General features: G+C 46.0%; 1 protein-coding gene across 14 annotated transcripts in view; it reads left to right on the top strand.

The window, feature by feature from the left end:
* The window catches only part of SCML4 (Scm polycomb group protein like 4), a 117,688-nt gene that overhangs the window by 71,348 nt on the left and 29,988 nt on the right, over positions 1-16,352 (top strand). For 13 of the 14 annotated variants that reach the window (XR_003004527.1, XR_003004529.1, XR_003004532.1 and 10 more), the window contains one exon: positions 1,781-1,975. Coding sequence is in view for 9 of the 14 variants with exons in the window: in XM_024755037.1 (XP_024610805.1) it covers positions 1,781-1,975 (195 nt within the window). In the remaining 5 variants the exon portion in view is untranslated. Of the gene's footprint in view, positions 1-1,780; positions 1,976-11,214; positions 11,684-16,352 lie in introns of those variants that run through there. The other variant, XM_024755093.1, reaches the window with a different exon arrangement.

Raw genomic sequence — 16,352 nt, 5'->3', positions numbered from 1 at the left:
AGGTGTGAAAGCTCTTGTCAAACTATAAAAAGCTACACAAAAGAAATAGATTGTTTTGATTTCTAATTTAAATGGGTGTGGAGTTTTTTTGTTGTTTGTTTTTTAGCTCTGAAATCAAAACTAGCTCTGGTCGCCCTGCCCCAGCCCTTACAGTGTGCTAGCCTTTGAGAGATATAGTATAAAAATCCAGGCTGCCTTCCAGGTGCTGGTGCTGAGGTCAGAGCCCCGGTGGGAGCAGAATGTCCTGCTGGGGATCTTCTCATGTGTTCTGCACCTGGGAGCTGCTGTGCGAGCTTCATGCAGCAGCAGAGGGCTGTGAGGAGGATTACAGAAAGAAACATGCTCTGGGCTGGAAGAACCAGGTGTTTCTTCTAAATTCTGGTCACCCTAGAGAAAATGAGTTTGATCTAGCATCACTGTGGAGACATTATTGTTCTTTTATAAAGACTCCTCCCCTTTAGGCTGAATGAACCCTGAACACTGTGGTGCTGTGTTAAGAGCTGGAGGCCTCAGTATGAACTCAGGTCTATTTGAATATACCTATATGTCTAGATCTAGACATATCTATCTAGACCTACCTATTGATCTAGATCTATCTATCTAGAGTTGCTTAAAATAAATGAGAGTATCTCATAGGGACACAGGAGTCAGTCTGTAAGATCCCAAAGACAAAAATTGGAATAATTTAGCAATAAGATACATAATATAGTATTGGACAACCCACAACACAAAATAAATATATATTTTAAAAACTTTTATTTATTTATTTTTGGCCACACCATGTGGCCTATGGAATCTTAGTTCCCCAACCAGGGACCAAACCCAGGCCCTCGGCAGTGAGAGGGCTGAGTCCCAACCACTGGACCGCCAGGGAATTCCCCCAGAATAAATATACTGAGTCTGCACTGATATTGATGAATAAACAAATAAATAAATGGAGGAAATGGGACAAGTCTTCCTTTATAGAAGAATTCCAAATGATATAGAGACTCTTCCCTCTCCAGGAGGTAGAGCTTAATCCCTCCACTGCCCTTAACTGTGGGTAGGACCTTGTGACTTATTTCCCAGGAACAGAATACAAAGAATACAGTGGAGGGCTTCCCTGGTGGCGCAGTGGTTGAGAGTCCACCTGCCGATGCAGGGAACACGGGTTCGTGTCCCGGTCCAGGAAGATCCCACATGCCGCGGAGCGGCTGGGCCCGTGAGCCATGGCCGCTGAGCCTGCACGTCCGGAGCATGTGCTCCGCAACGGGAGAGGCCGCAACAGTGAGAGGCCTGCGTACCACAAAAAAAAGAAAAGAATACAGTGGAGAAATGTGGCAAACACTGTCTTGGCCAGGAGATAAAGGTTAACATCCCAGTGATGAACTGTGGCTATCATGTACCACCCCCCACTGACTCTGTGGTCTTCCTCCTCAAAACCCCATAACCCCGGTAAAATCATAAGAAAAACATCAGACAAACAAGATCGCGGGACGTTTTACAAAATACCTGACCAGTACTCTTCAAGACTGTCAAGATCATGAAAAACAAGAAAAGACTGTGAAACAGTCACAGACCCGAGGAGACCAAGTTCACACAACAGCTACACCCGATGTGGTCTCCTGAATGAGATCCTGGAACTGAAATAGGACATTAGTGTAAAAACAGGTGAAATCCCAATACAACTTAGTTGAAAACAAAACAAAACTGAACAAACCAAAACCTCTTCCCCAGGGCTGACGGGCTGACGGCTTTCTCCAGAGCCCCGCTCTAAGTCGCTGTCTCTGTGCTCTTCCAGTCTCCGCATCCTTTGACGGGAAGCAGCACCTGCGGAGTCTGCCCGTGGTGAACAGTATTGGGTACGTCCTCCGCTTCCTTGCCAAGCTGTGCCGAAGCCTCCTGTGTGACGACCTCTTCAGCCACCAGCCGTTCCCCAGGGGCACCAGCGCCTCCGAGGAAGCCCCTGAGAGCCAGGAAGACAGGATGGAGTCAGGTAGGGTTTGCCCGTCTGTCTTCCTGGGCCTGCAGGTGGTTCCAGGTGTCCCCGCCCTCCCGGAGCAGGTGAGGCTGCCACTAAGGGGGCTCCTGGGAGCTCTGCTGCTGGAAGCTCACGGGCTGCTCCTCTGGGCACCCGGGGAACAGTCAAGGCTGACCAGGTCCAAGGACACCCCGACGGTCCCTGCCCAGGCTGCAGTGGGAAGAGATGGCTCCAGCTACTGAGAGCTGACATTATAGATTCTAGGCCTATGTTATTAGAATTTAGACAATGAGACCGCATCACATGCAATGAGTGATGTTTTTCCTCTCTTCTAATTAAGACTCTTGAGCATTTATTCATCATCGTTGAGTAATTGAAGGACTACTAGCCTAAGGAACAAAGAAATCCTGAAGAAACCAGGGCTAACGAATTGATTACGTTGGTCCTGTCTGGGGGCCTCAGATTCCTATCCAGGTCAATAAAATGTGTAACAGAGTGTCTATCGGGGCAGGAATTTGACCTGCCCATAAATCACATATGTCCTTCAGTGAGAGTGTTTCTCTCTCGTCACAGGATAGAAAGTGACCCAGGGGCTGAATGCCTTTTGTATCACCAGCCCCAGAATAGCTCAGCATAGGGACGTGGCCAGTGGGAAGTGCAGCAAGGCCACATGGGCAAACTTGCCACACTGTTGTCTGCCCAATGGGCTGCTCCTTCCTTCCCCACTTAGCGGCCCTGAGTTATGGATTTGCAAGGAGTTGAACATGAGTCCAGGTTCTAGATTCCAGGTTCCCAAGGATGAGCAGGCATGTTGCCTTTTTTCTTTCTCTGGAAGCAGTGTTGTTGATACATAAAGAACACATAGACAGTGAAATGGAATCTAACCATTATGTCATTCTGCAAACACTTGCTGAACCTTTTCTGTTCCAAGCACCATGTGAGACCCTGTCTTGGAATAAGGCAAATATGTATGTGAGCTTAGGAAAGTTTTTGAGGTATTGAGTAACCAGTATGAATAATGAAAAACTTACATTTGCAGGTATGTGCTCACAGACAGGCTTAGAGCATTCAACAAAACGATACTTATAATAGGAGTGGCTGTGTTTTAAGCCTAGGAGGACATCAGGGAAGGATAAAGTTAGATTCTAAGCATAGATTTTTCTCACATCCTGTCAAGAGCCTTGTCTACAGTTTTACTTTAAACTCTCAGAGACCTGGGAAACAGGAAGAAATCTGGCCTTTACAAAGAAATGTACCTAATTAAATATAGTTTGTGTGAGCAGATGCTATATACTTCTGTGTTTTTCTTGATGCCTCTATATGTGTGAGCTTGGGAAAGTCTTCTCATGTCTCTGGGCCTCAGTTTCCTGTGTGAAATGATGGGCTGAGTTGCTCATGTATAATGTTCTGGTTCTGACAGTCAAGAATCTGGCCTCTCTTGTAAACCTTAGTTGACTCAGAAACATATTGTAAAGCTCACGTATCTTCCAGTGAATCTTGCAATGAAAATAGCAGATGATGATCTGATTTCACTTCGCACACCCTAAAGTCATTGTTACATTGAACAAGCAATGACCCATGGACATAATCGTAAAGCCCCATAATTCATGTCTCCCATTCTCCTTTAAATGAAAGTCTCCTGTGAGACCACTTCTTCCCTGTCCGTGGATGAAATTTAGGGCCAATCTCGTGACTTTTCTGGCTCCTTTCAGATAACAAAACACTCTCTAGTAAATAATTAATATGTCCAGGTCAGTGTGATCATCCAACTTTAAATTTCACTCAAAGATGGAACTACTCCCCATTCCCAGCTCAGCCCTGCTTCAGGCCAGTTGCCTGCAGCAGTAAAGGAGGGCATGGTTGGCTTCTCTCCACCTCCTGCCCAACCCTCTGTTTTTGCCCCTTCCTTATCTAGCTAATAATGATTCCCAATCCTTCCTGATCAGAGTGAGGGAAGGAGGAGACGCAAGAGGTAGGAGAGTTTTTACTTGACTAATCCCGCTGTGAGCTGGCATCAGCCTCCCTGGTTCTGGCAGGTGTGTCAAGCTGATTCTGCAGCCTGTGGGCTCTTGCATGGGTCCTTTGGTGATCCTACCATCTCTCATCTGCACGTTCCTTGACATGGACAAAGGTAACTCTTCTCTGGCTGGTCACTTACAGTCCTTCCCACAGCCTCAAGGCATCTGTGGGTACATCTCTAACTTCTTTCTGCTGAGGCCCCCTTGTGCCTCCAGACAGTCCTATGGAAAGGAGCTAAGATAATCTCACTTCAGATCTCTCTTCTGATGGTCCGCATCTGGTCCCTTAGAAACACCCTCTGCCCAAACAAACTCAGGGCATGCAGGCTGATCTCAGCAGACACCTCTCCTTTGTCCTGCCATCACAGCAGCCAGACTTTTTGGTTTCTCATGGAAATCAAGCAGTAATCCATTGTGTCTCTTGAGCTCCAGGGACAGATATCAAGCTATTCACACGGCCACATTGAAGCTCTTGGATCACATGGGGCAGTTCTCTCCACAGTTCATCTTCTATTCAACCTGCTTTCCAACCTCTACAATTTCTTTTGCAGGCTGCATGTGGGTGGTCATCTACACAGGTAAAACTGGCTTCCCACCACCTCTTTTTGCTAGAGCTCCACACTTCACTCTGCTATGGGGAGACTATTGTCTTGCAGCTTCAGCAAAACTGAAACTAAAATAGTTTCATTTTAACTTCCTGTCCCAGGAACCCCCCTTCAGCTTTCCTTGAGTGATCACTGAGGAAACCTTTGCCTTGGTTTCCTCCTTATTCTTTCTCCTTCCAAGCTCACCATGCCGAGTGAAGTTCCTGTCTTTTTCCTGGGAAAAGTGTAGTGCAGCCGCCTCACTTCTTCCCTTGGCCGAGGCCGGTATTTCTGCCTGCAAGCTGGTTTCTTTCCTAGTTGGCTTGGCTTTGGAAGTAATGACTCCAGTTGTCTTCATGAGCCCTTCCCTAGCCTGTGGCTGCTTTGAAAAAATGAATTGCTCCAGTTCTTGTGGAAATTGTTCCCCGTGCCCTGGGTGCTACAGAACCAAGCGCTGTGTGTTTCTTGTGTCTGGGGCCCCAGGGAGGGTGGAGGAAGCAGCTACGGCACAGTAAGCTTTGAGCAGCCCCCTGGCACACATCTCTCCTACCTGTTTGCCATGGAGCCTAGGATGACACCACTAAAGAGTTTGCCTTTAGGGCTTCCCTGGTGGCGCAGTGGTTGAGAGTCCGCCTGCCGATGCAGGGGATGCGGGTTCGTGCCCCGGTCCGGGAAGATCCCACATGCCGTGGAGCGGCTGGACCCGTGAGCCATGGCCGCTGAGCCTGCGCGTCCGGAGCCTGTGCTCTGCAACGGGAGAGGCCACAGCAGTGAGAGGCCCAGGTACTGCAAAAAAAAAAAGAGTTTGCCTTTAGACTAAGACATTGCCTCTTTAGGATTGCCTTGTCAAAGTTCCCTTAAAGGATAACATATCAAGTTATTATTACCTTGGATGAGGAATTAGTTTATTACCCACTTTCCCATGATTGTGGCAAAAAAGGCAGGTGTACTTATAAGCGAAGGGATGGAGGTCTTCATTGACTTTAGGCTTCATATCCATCCATAGGACCACGTCATTCCTAAACAAGATCGTACAGTCTTGAACTCATTTGAACCAGATCCTGCTCTGCCCCAAGGTTGTTCAGTCAAAGCTGGAGTGTTCCAGGTTTGGTGCCACACAGTTAGAGGGTTTGTCAACACTCATTAGGACATTTCCAAAAGACAGTTAATCAGACAATAAGGAAATGCAAAGCCATGACACATAAGGAACTATATTAAAAAAATGGATGATTTGGGGAAGACACAATTTTCTGTTCCAGGATATGACAGCAGGTCATGTGGATTTGTTCTCTGTGGCCCTGAAGATAGATTTAATTAAACCTCACGTCTTGCCACTCAAACTCGGGTCAGGAGCACTGTCGTAACCTGAGAAAGGAAAAGCTCAGTGGCTCTCCCTCACTCCTTCACAACAGATCCCAGGTGTTTTGAAGACACTTAAAGTTGGAGAAGCCTGGGTTTCAGGGATACTCTCCCACGTAGAGGACTTGGCAGCTGAATAACCAGGTGGAACTCTCAGAAGACAGCTCCCTCAGGATTCAGGTGGGGTTGACATTGTAAAGAACTTTGAAGAGCCAAAGCCATTCAGAAGTAGAAGGAGCTGCTTGGATGGAGAGATCTCCTCATTACTGGTGACAAGTGCAGATGTCCACGTGTCAGGGCCATTAGGGTGAACTCTGGCAACCCAGAGGAGTAAGAGCAAGATGTCACCTCTGGTCCCTTCCAAGCTGAGAGTCACGGCTGTAGGTGGCAGAGGAAGGCCGCGGACAGCAGGAGGTGAGAGGCCCTAGAAGCCCTGGGGAGGGGGTCCCCCAAAGGGGAAGATGAGGATACCAAGACAGAAGGGCTCACATTAGAGCAGAGAGAGGGCTTCTTCCAAATCTCTTCCTCAGACCTTTGAAATATAAACTCTATCACCAAATGATCTTTCTCCTGCGTTCAGGGAAAACCAGGTTTCAGGCCCACTCAGCTGCCTGAATCCAGTCTGGAAGGTAGAGCTCTTGGCTTGAGACCAGGAATTTTAGTCATTTTCCTCCGAATCTATTAACTGACAGCCAAATGTTCATGTTTTCCGAAGAAGAGCAGTTCCCTGGATGCTTTAGGAGAATGGAAGCAAAAACATGGATTTGATAACATTTGTGGTTCTGTCAGAAGTCCTGAGATGATCATGGGGAAATTTTACCTTATCTTTGAACGTTGGAAAAAAAAAAAGGTCTCAATTATAAGTAAGCTTTAGCCAGATGCTTCTCAAACTTTATTATGCCCTGGTACCACCCAGGCATCTTGATAAAATGTGGATTTTGGCTCAGGAGGGCTGGAGTGGGGCCTGAGAGTCTGGTTTCTAACAGGCTTCCAGGTGACGTCCGTGCTGCTGCTGGTTGGGGACCACACTTTGAACGAGAAAGTGTGTGCGGACAGAGTCCTGCTCCCAGAGGTAAATTTATTTCAGGTTTTCAGTAAAATACGTCTCTCTGTGCTAGGATGGTGCCAAACCTGTAAAAGCATTGCTGCTGAGGATGATCTGGTGCCCCGTGGAGGTGTCTGTGGGCTGGAGAAGAAGAGAGCGGTGTGAGGGGGCAGAGTAGTCAGGCATGGTGGCACATGTGCAAATCCAGGTGAGAAAGAGGAGGTTTGCAGTGCTGGGGAGTAGAGTGAAAGAAAGGAAAGAATGATGACGGGCAAATTTCCTGGTGTGGCCTGACCACCACTGGCAGCAGGGTCTCTGTTGCCCTCTAAGCTTCCCCGAATTCCTAGAAGACCCTAGGGATCTGTTCTCTCAGACCCTTGTTTACATACCCTCCCTGCCTTATACTGCTAGAATCTGGGTCCAGACCTCGTATCCCTGCTAGGTAGACTTGAGGGCAGACACGTGCAGTCCCCAGCAGAGCCTGAGATGTAACAAGTCCACAGTAAATATTTACTGTTTCGAATTCTATGCGACACAACAGAACTGTCTGCTCACCAAGCATTGGGGAGATCTTCTTTGGAAACCACAATGTGGTAGCTGAACTCTTTTGCAAGATCTAGTTTAGTGATTGGCTTCCTGCCTTTTGAAGGTTTGACACGATGGGAACAAATAGTTTACTTTTTGTTGAGTAGCTTTTCTTGATACACAGACGGTGGGGGTGGGAGATGAGAAAGGACATTTGTTCTTGAGACTTGATGTTTTCTTCCTTGGCTGGTGGTCTTGGAGCCAGGCACCAGAAAACTACTGGAGTAACAGACATGCACGGTACGTTCTGCTGTGGTTGAACCTTCATACCCAACATCTAGAAATCAAATCTGCTTCCTTGTTAAACTACAAATTTGTCTAATGTAATAGCTCTACAGAGAATGACTATCCAGAGCTTATCTCTCTTTCCAAAAGGTTGTTTATTTCTAAAAGGAAATAGAGCTTATCAAGTGGCATGAGTTCTATTATACAGGAATATCCATATGATCAGTTGGCAAACATTTTCTGAGCTCCCTCTACGTGTGATACCTGCAGAGCTGAGACCACTTGTTCAGAGCCACACAGAAAGGCAGCAGCAGGGTGGAAGCTGAGCCTAGGTCTTCTCCTCCCTGGCCCTTTGCTTTTCCTCCCAAGCCTATCAGTAGGGCCCCATTACCCAACACTTGCTGGGGTGTGTGTGTGTCCTGTTCTCTGGCTCAGAAGCCTGACCGCACAAAATGGATGTTCACAAGTGGCTTGTGGTACCCCTGTGTCACTTCTTCTAGCAAAGATGTAAAAGAACAAAACAAACACAAATGCCCACTTAGCAAAATCCAGGCAGAAACTGCTCTCCAGGGACATCAATTATCTTTTCTCCTTCTGGGTTAATATCTTGGCCCCAAGGAGTGTCTCATCCTTATCTTTGTGCCCTAGCTACATCGTTGCTAGACAACATCCACAGGACAGGCAGAGCCTATCATCCTAGACACCAGGAGAACTTTCTCATCCCTACAAAACCCACACAAAGTGGCCTACTCCACCGACACTAGGTGTGGTTTGACCTGGTATTTTAAATAATATATGAAATGATGGGGGAAAAAAAGAAATGAAGGAAGGCATGTGCAGGCCAATGATTAGAATATTGCAGAGCTATGCTCACCCTGTCATAGCCACGGGCCATGTGAACAAAATGAGCCATCTGGTTCTCAAGCCATGCATTGGAAAGGGGGTCATTTGGAAGGAGAACAAAGTATCAGTGTCAAGCTCAGTTCTTAAGAATCTTTGCAGAAAGTTTTGATGGAAAGATGAAAAGAAGAACGTCTGCAAGTTTGGCAGCAAATATAAAAGGCCTTCCTATATTTTCGGACAGGTAGGTCCAGGAGAAGCCCAGCCAGTGCTCTTACAGAATGGAATAGGGAGTGTTTGCCAGTGTAGAATTCCTGATCTTAGCTCTGCCTGTGTGCCAATATGAGTTCATTTAGGAAAAGCTGTTTATCATATTTTCAGTGATATCATTCATTAAAGTATAATATCTGTACCTATTTTAAAACATTGAGCTAAAAAACAAAACAAAACAAAACAAAAAACGTTGAGCTAAAAGGGAAAAATGTAACTTCTAAGGAAAACACTGGGTTTTTGTAGAATTTGAAATAGATTTTCACAATGCTCAGTAATTTATTAGATCCCTTTGTGCTGTAATGATTTGGTTCTCTTTTGAATCCTGTAGATATTGAGGAAGCACAAGGATTCAATAATTATTGGTTAAATGAATGAATGAATGAATGTTCCAATTAAGTTGTTGGAACCTCCCAAGGTACTTTAAATATGGGATAAATAGGCTACTATTGAATCATGGTGACCAATTTGGTCATATTTTAATAGAAAGTATATACATTAAAATGACACAAAAAGAAATGAAGAAAGTGCTCCGCTTGTCCAAGATCACAAATAAAGTCATTTTGTGGATTAAAGATGCCAACACCAAAGACTTGAGGAACAGAATGATGATGGTGGTAAATCCCCAGTAGGCTTTCTACTGTTTGGAAGAGCTCCTTCTAGGAGGGAGTGTGGAGGAGAAAAAGAGGCTGCCAAAAAATAGGCGGTATGAACTCTTTCTTCCTACAAGGCTGGTCTCAGGAATTCTCTGAAAGACAGCCCTACCCCTGCCCCCCATGCCTCTCTTCAAATAAAGAAATCTACTGGAAATCTTCCCCTTTGTTCCATGAAACCGTCCTTAATGTGACATCCCTACCCATCAATCCCCCATGAGTCACTCTTGAACCGGGGACGATGCTGGGGACAGCTGAGTCAGGTGCGCAAGGCCCTCTGTGTTTCTGGCAGGCCTGTCCAAAGAGGCTCCTGCCTTGATGGAAGAGTAGATGTTAGGGAATGGGCAAGGTCTGTAAGGAGATCCAAGGAGATGGTGACCAAGGTCTCTGGTTTATACATCAGAACACTGAAAGCACAAGGACTGATGGAAACAAAGGATCAAGTAAATGAGATTTGGCCATCCCAAAATCTCCAGGGCCCAGAGGAGCTGTAATTGGAGACTCTATCCCTGGGCTGCTCCTCTGGACTAATACCCTGAGCCCCTGTGGTGGGTCCTAAGGTAATATCTGCAAGTTATCCACACCAGTATCTACTGACCGTGCATCAGAACTGGGTGAAATTGGCAAACCATGCCAAGAGGAATTAAAGCAACTTTGGAAACCAGTAGCCTTCTAAGATAAACTCCATGAGCTTTCTCCTATTAGTTGGTAGTTTCTGGGTCTCAGACATAAGTAGCAAACCCTTTGATTTTGGGGGGAAAAAAAATCCCATAAACTTCCTGACAGAGAATTAGATATTCTATAGCAGATACATCCTAGCTGCTACCGAATTAATAGTTACAACTTCCAACCTAGATATGCAGAGTCAAGAGGAATTAAACAAATTCCCCTTTCCCACCTGTATTATTTATCTATTGCTGTGTGACAAATTACCCCAAAACTTAGTGGCTTAAAATAACATTTATTATCTCACAGTTTCTGTGGCTCAGGAATTCAGGTGCAGCTTAACTTGGTCCCCTGGCTCTGGGTCTTTCACAAGGCTGCAAGCATCCCAGAGTTCAGCTAGGGCAGGATCTACTTCCTAGCTCATTCATATGGTTGTTGGCAGGATTCCACTTCCCACAAGCCATTGGTTCCTTGCCATATAGGCCTCTCCACAGAGCTTCTCACACCATGGCAGCCTGCTTCACCCACTTGAGAAATACGGGAAAGCCTTCCTAAAAATTAGGATGTCCATTTAGAACCAAAAGTTATACGGTGTTCTCTATTCCAGGGACTCCAACATTTTCCTGATTAAGGGTCACTTTAAATTTCCCCAGAGTTCTATGAAAGACCAAAAAGAGGGGGGGCTATTGAGGAAACAGAGCTTGACTGTGGGAGGTCCCACACTCTCACCCTCCCCCGCCTTCTGGGAACTCATTCCCTTAAGCCTTGGGGTAGAGGCTTGGCAAAGCCGCAAAGAAAAGACCGCAGAGATGGTGGTTAGGGAACCTGCTCTCCTCTGGAGACTGAAAGGGCATTCACTATTCTCAAATGGCTGACACTGGGCAAAATTGCCTTTGGGCAAAATTTCCACAAGAGGAAATCTTAAATCTTAAAGACAAAGTCTCAGGCAAACCAGCAACATTGGAAAGGATTAAAGAAGTTCAGGTGTCAGGGGGAAAGTATAAATGTACTTAAATGGACCCAAGAGGAGTTATAAGGTTGATTCTGAGGGCTGAGTGATCTGTACTTAGAGACGAGCTTGAAGAGAAAATCTATACTGGCCAGAGACCAAGTTAATGGAAAATTTAATTGAAGAGAACGAAAGGCTAAGCCTCATAGGTGGTGTGACCTGGTGCCCTTTGAACCAGGAAGGCTGGGACAAGAGGCCACAGGGGGCCCTAAGGGAAAACGTGATGAGCTTATCTGAGCCAGAACAAGGGGCGGGACCGAGCCGGAGTAAAAGAAACCTGCAGACCTCCACAAGAACCGCAGTGAAAGGCGGCAGGAGGGCAGAGAGGAAATCTGCTTGTTTCGGACACCGAGGAGTCCCGCCCAGGGCCTCCCTGCCGCCCACAGCTGAGCACGCGCTGGGCAGTGGCGGCGGTGCTGGCGAGAAGCGTGCATGCAGCTGCCTGGTGGTGGAGACCCAACCACTCAAGGTAGGAAGTGAAGCCCAGGTCCGGCTCTGAGCAGGGGAGGGGCAGCTCTACTGGGACCTGCTAGTGTCTCCTGGCCCTTCTCCCTCCTGCCCCCCTTCCTCTTTCTGCTTCTCTCCTTGCAGGTCTCTTTCCCTGCATTCCCGAACTCACTGACTGTGCTCCTTAGGTGGTGGCACCTGGTTAAGCAGAGGGGAATAGTTATTCCACGGTTATTCACGTGGCGGTGTTATCAGGCCGACTCTGTTACTTCCTTTTCTCATCTGGGGTTCAGGGCTAGGGATCCGTGGTGCCGCTATCTCTTTAAACAGCAGAGCCAAGGCGCTCACACACGGAGCCCTCTGGACACTGGTCCAGTGGTCTGACCTTCTTGTCAGCCTGAGCAAGGTCACGTGGCCTGCTGGGCTAGGCAGGCCCGCTGGCAATCAATCCCAAGAGAGGCAATGGCTTTCAGCCTGGGGGAAGGTAGCAGAGCTGATGGTAGAAAGGGTTCACTCTGTGCAGCTGCTCCTTCAGCTGGGACGTTGTGACTGATATGAGGAAAGGGGAGTGGAGGGTGAGAGAGTGTGTGTGTGTGTGAGAGAGAGAGAGAGAGAGAGAGAGAGAGAGAGAGAGAGAGGACTGTTTAGTGCTGGGAGGAACAGTGTCTGAGACTCTGGGATTTAGGGTTATTATTGCACTCAGAGAGATTACATGAGAATAATTTTGCAGACGGTGGTGGTGTCGCTTTTCAGGGCTTCATTTGGTTGAAGAATCCAAGTAAAGTGCCATTTAAAATTCTTTAAATAAATTAAATAGTCCAAGCTCACTTAACTGTGAGCAGTTGGCTCTTGTGTCCTACCTGAAAAGGGGCCAACACCCCCTGAACTAAACCTCCGGCAGCAGTGTCTGGAGTCTCATCCATGTGGGCCCCTCTTTCCTCCCTGGACCACTGTCGCTGCTTTCGGACTTTCTCTTTCTCTCTCTGGCTCTTGGCTTTCTCCTTCCTGTCCCTCTGTCTCTTCCTGCTTCTCTTTGGAGTTTCTGCACTTTCCAGGTGCTCAGCTGACCCTCCAGAACTGCAGCAGGATGGGCTGTGCTGGGCGTCCCCCAGGCCTCTGCAGGGGTGTGGGTGGAGGGAGGAGTCCACACACTCCTGACTCAGACCCTAGAGCTTTGTTCTCCAAACAAGGAGGCTTAGACCTGGTTCAGGTTCAGGAGCAAAGGGGTATCCTTTGAGGCTTGAGTGGGTTTGAAGTCTTCTAGAGTATTTTTTAGCCTAATAGGCAGGCTTTATACGTAGCAGCTGGGGAAACCATAGTCCACAAGCAGATTAGCTATGGTGAAAAAGGCACGTCAGCCTCTTTTGAATGTTCCTAAGACACCAAACCTTGAAAACGTGGCAGCCTTCTTTGAATGTGCCATTTGTGCCTGTGCCTTTCTACTTAAGCATGCCCTTGTGATTGTATGAAAGCAGATTAATCCTTTTCTGGAGGAAAGATTTAATGATTTATAAGTGGCATCCTTAGTGTCTTGGATAGAGGCAGGGGGTTATAGAAGAGAAACACATAAAATGCCTCTTGTTTACCCTGCTTTGCTGAGCTGGTGTGCACAGCGATGAAATGGCCTTAAATAGAGGCTGGGCTGGATCCTCTTGTTTAATGAGAGGTGCCAGGGTGACAAGGTAGCTCGTTTCAGATGAGAAGGGATTTTCTAAGAATCCAGGAAAAAAGACTGGGAACGTCTTAATCTGTCAGCCCTGTGGTTTACCACAAGTCTGTGTGCGGGAATCGGATCCACGCAGGGCACTCTCCGCAGATGATCCCAGGTCCGCTGGCCCCATCTGGTGTTCACTCACCAGTCAGCCACAAAACTCTTGAAAAGTGTAGTTCTCTCTCCAAAGAGATTTGGTCCTTTTTGTTTTTGTTTTTTACCAACTTTAAATAGTGGTTTTGGGTAACAAACAATTCACGAGCCACACTTTATTAAAGTCATCTCACCTGTATGTTGGATGACTTAGTGGTTTTAATAGTATAAAGGGTAGGTACCCAGCAGTCATCGTTTTAACTGAAGCAAGAGGAATTGGTGTTAGGTGTAAGGAAGACATTTCAGGCAATGAGGTTTGTGGCACAATGACCTAACTGTGAGGAGATTGTAAGATCTCTTTTGGGGAAGCTTTTAAATAAGAGGCTCAGTTATTTACTTTATTTTCCGCTCCAGATACCACCCTGCCTGAAAAGAGAATTTGGGGCAAGCTCAAGGCATTCCACCATTAATTTACCACCTTCACAATTTTTGCTATGTCTGACTAAAACCGATAGAAGTGTTTACTCAAGATATTCCTTGAAATGGATTCATTTCTTTTAACCATAGCCTTTAGTCATCTTAAGCAGTGATACCTTATCAGTGAAATCATAGTTTGATGAGCTAACTATATTTTATTGCTGTGCACTAAAATATATGACTGTAATAAAATAACGTTCACCTGTTTTTGTGTCCTCCAAAAAGATACATGTTCAAGTCCTAACCGCAGGTACCTGTGAAAGGGACCTTCTTTGGAAATAGGGTCTATGCAGAGGTAATCAAGTTGAGGTCACACTGGATTACGGGCGCTAATCCAATGACTGATGTCCTTATAAGAAGGAAATTTGGACCCAGACACAGACAGAAAGGGAGAATGCCATGTGACCACAGAGGCAGAGATTGGAGTGGTGTGTCTGCAGCCAAGGAACACCACAGATCATTGACTATCACCAGAAGCAGGTAGAGGCAAAAAAGGATCTTCTAGAGCCTGCAGAGAGCATGGCCCTGACGACACCTTGATTTCAGACTTGTAGCCTCCAGAAGTGGGAGAGAATATATTTCTGTTGTTTTAAGTCACCAAATCTGTGGTAATTTCTGTAGCCTTAGGAAACTAATACACCTAAGTACCGCCAAGAATCATCCCCTGGTGGGCCAGCGCGACACATTTTAACACTCGGGGAAATGCTGAGCCGGGTGCTCTGTGAAGGTCCTTTTCAGTCCTGTGGTTGAATAATGATGGCCTTCATTGTATCAGCCATTTTTACACTCAGGTATGATGTAAGTGTCAGCACCCCTATTTATAAAGGTGAGGAAAAGGCTGCGTTAATCGGGTTTGAGCAGATGCATCTGTCAATTCTGAATGGCACCCTGATGTGTGCACCTGAACGTGCTAATCACTCCCAGGCTTCCTGGGAGCTACAGGCTGTGTAGGACCGCGGCTGGGGCTTAGTGATCTGTTTCCATGGCTGTCCACCTGGCCGCCTTTGGAATCACTGTCACATCCTTTGCTGGGTAGAGGGCTATTGCTTGACGCTCTCTCAAGTCGGTTTACTTTCTGATGAATCCATTTGGATCATAGCCCAGAAGCTGGCTTTTATTACCTTTGATCTCACCCATGGTTGTCAGTAGTTTTTAAACCCAATAAGGTCCATATTCCCTTGTTCCCCATTTCCACATGTTGTCATAGGGGAACAATATTCCATCTGCATCTCTGTTTTCCAGCTGTAGTGCAGATTGGTGAATTATCTGCGTTCTCTACCTTAGACTATCAGACTTCCATAGGCATATTTAATTTAGATTTAAAATATTTAATAAATAGAATAAATGTTTTAGATTCTTTTCATTGTTTACCGTGCATCTACATGAAGAATTTATATTTAGTTCTTTATAATCTGAATTTTAACACGTCTTCTGTGTAACAGCAGCCTCACTGCCCAAATGTCTACTTAATATTTATTGAGCGCCTTCTGAATGCCAAGCACCATGCCAGACACTGGGGACACAAACAGGGTTAGTATCCCAGACTATGAAAACTTTTCAATGAAGGGAATATAATGGCAGGCCTCCTGCTCACTGGCTTGGAATGTGCTGGCCCATAGTAGGTGCTCAAAAAATGTTAGTCTTCCTCTTCCTCGCTCCATTCAAGAAGCAGCCTAGTATCTAGCTCCATAGCCAGGTCCTTCCTGCTGATGTCTTCTGACCAGGAGGGAAGATGCAATAGAGGCCATCTAGGGGAAGGTGCAGAGTTCCAGGTTCCTGAAGACATCATTCAGCACTGCATTAGCCACAAAGCATGAGGCACAGAGCATGCATGCCTACCCTTTGCTGCTCAGTTTTCCTGTGTCCAAGTGGCCAAAGCAGTGTTGGATTTGACTGTACAACACTCTCAAAAATGTGTTTACAGCCAAACACTGGGCCTCCACAATGAGTTTTTAAAAGCAGCTTTATGGAGATATAATTCATACATCATACAATTCACCCATTTAAAGTGTATTATTCAATGGTTTTTAATATATGTGCAACTATCACCCCAGTCAACCCCGATTCCCCCAACCTCCAAATCCTAAGCAACCACTAATTTACTTTTGTCTCTATAGATTTGCCTATCCTGGACATTTCATACAAATGGAATCATTTAATATGTGGTCTTTTGTGGCTCAGTTTCTTTACTTAGCATAACATTTCAAGGCTCATTCACACTGTAGCACGGATCAGTACTTCATTCCTTTTTATGCCTGAAATTATTTCATTGTATGCATATGCCATGTTTTGTTTATATATTCATCAGTTGATAGTTTTTTGAGTTATTTCCACATTTTGGCTATTATGAATAGTGTTTCTGTAAACATTCATATATAAATTTTTATGTGGAAATTTCATTTCTCTTGGG

Source organism: Neophocaena asiaeorientalis, unplaced genomic scaffold (assembly GCF_003031525.2).
Source record: "Neophocaena asiaeorientalis asiaeorientalis breed wild unplaced genomic scaffold, Neophocaena_asiaeorientalis_V1.1 scaffold105, whole genome shotgun sequence".
Classification (NCBI taxonomy): Eukaryota; Metazoa; Chordata; class Mammalia; order Artiodactyla; family Phocoenidae; genus Neophocaena; species Neophocaena asiaeorientalis.
Note: the sequence above shows the minus strand (reverse complement) of the source record. Positions and strands in the feature narration are given on the sequence as shown.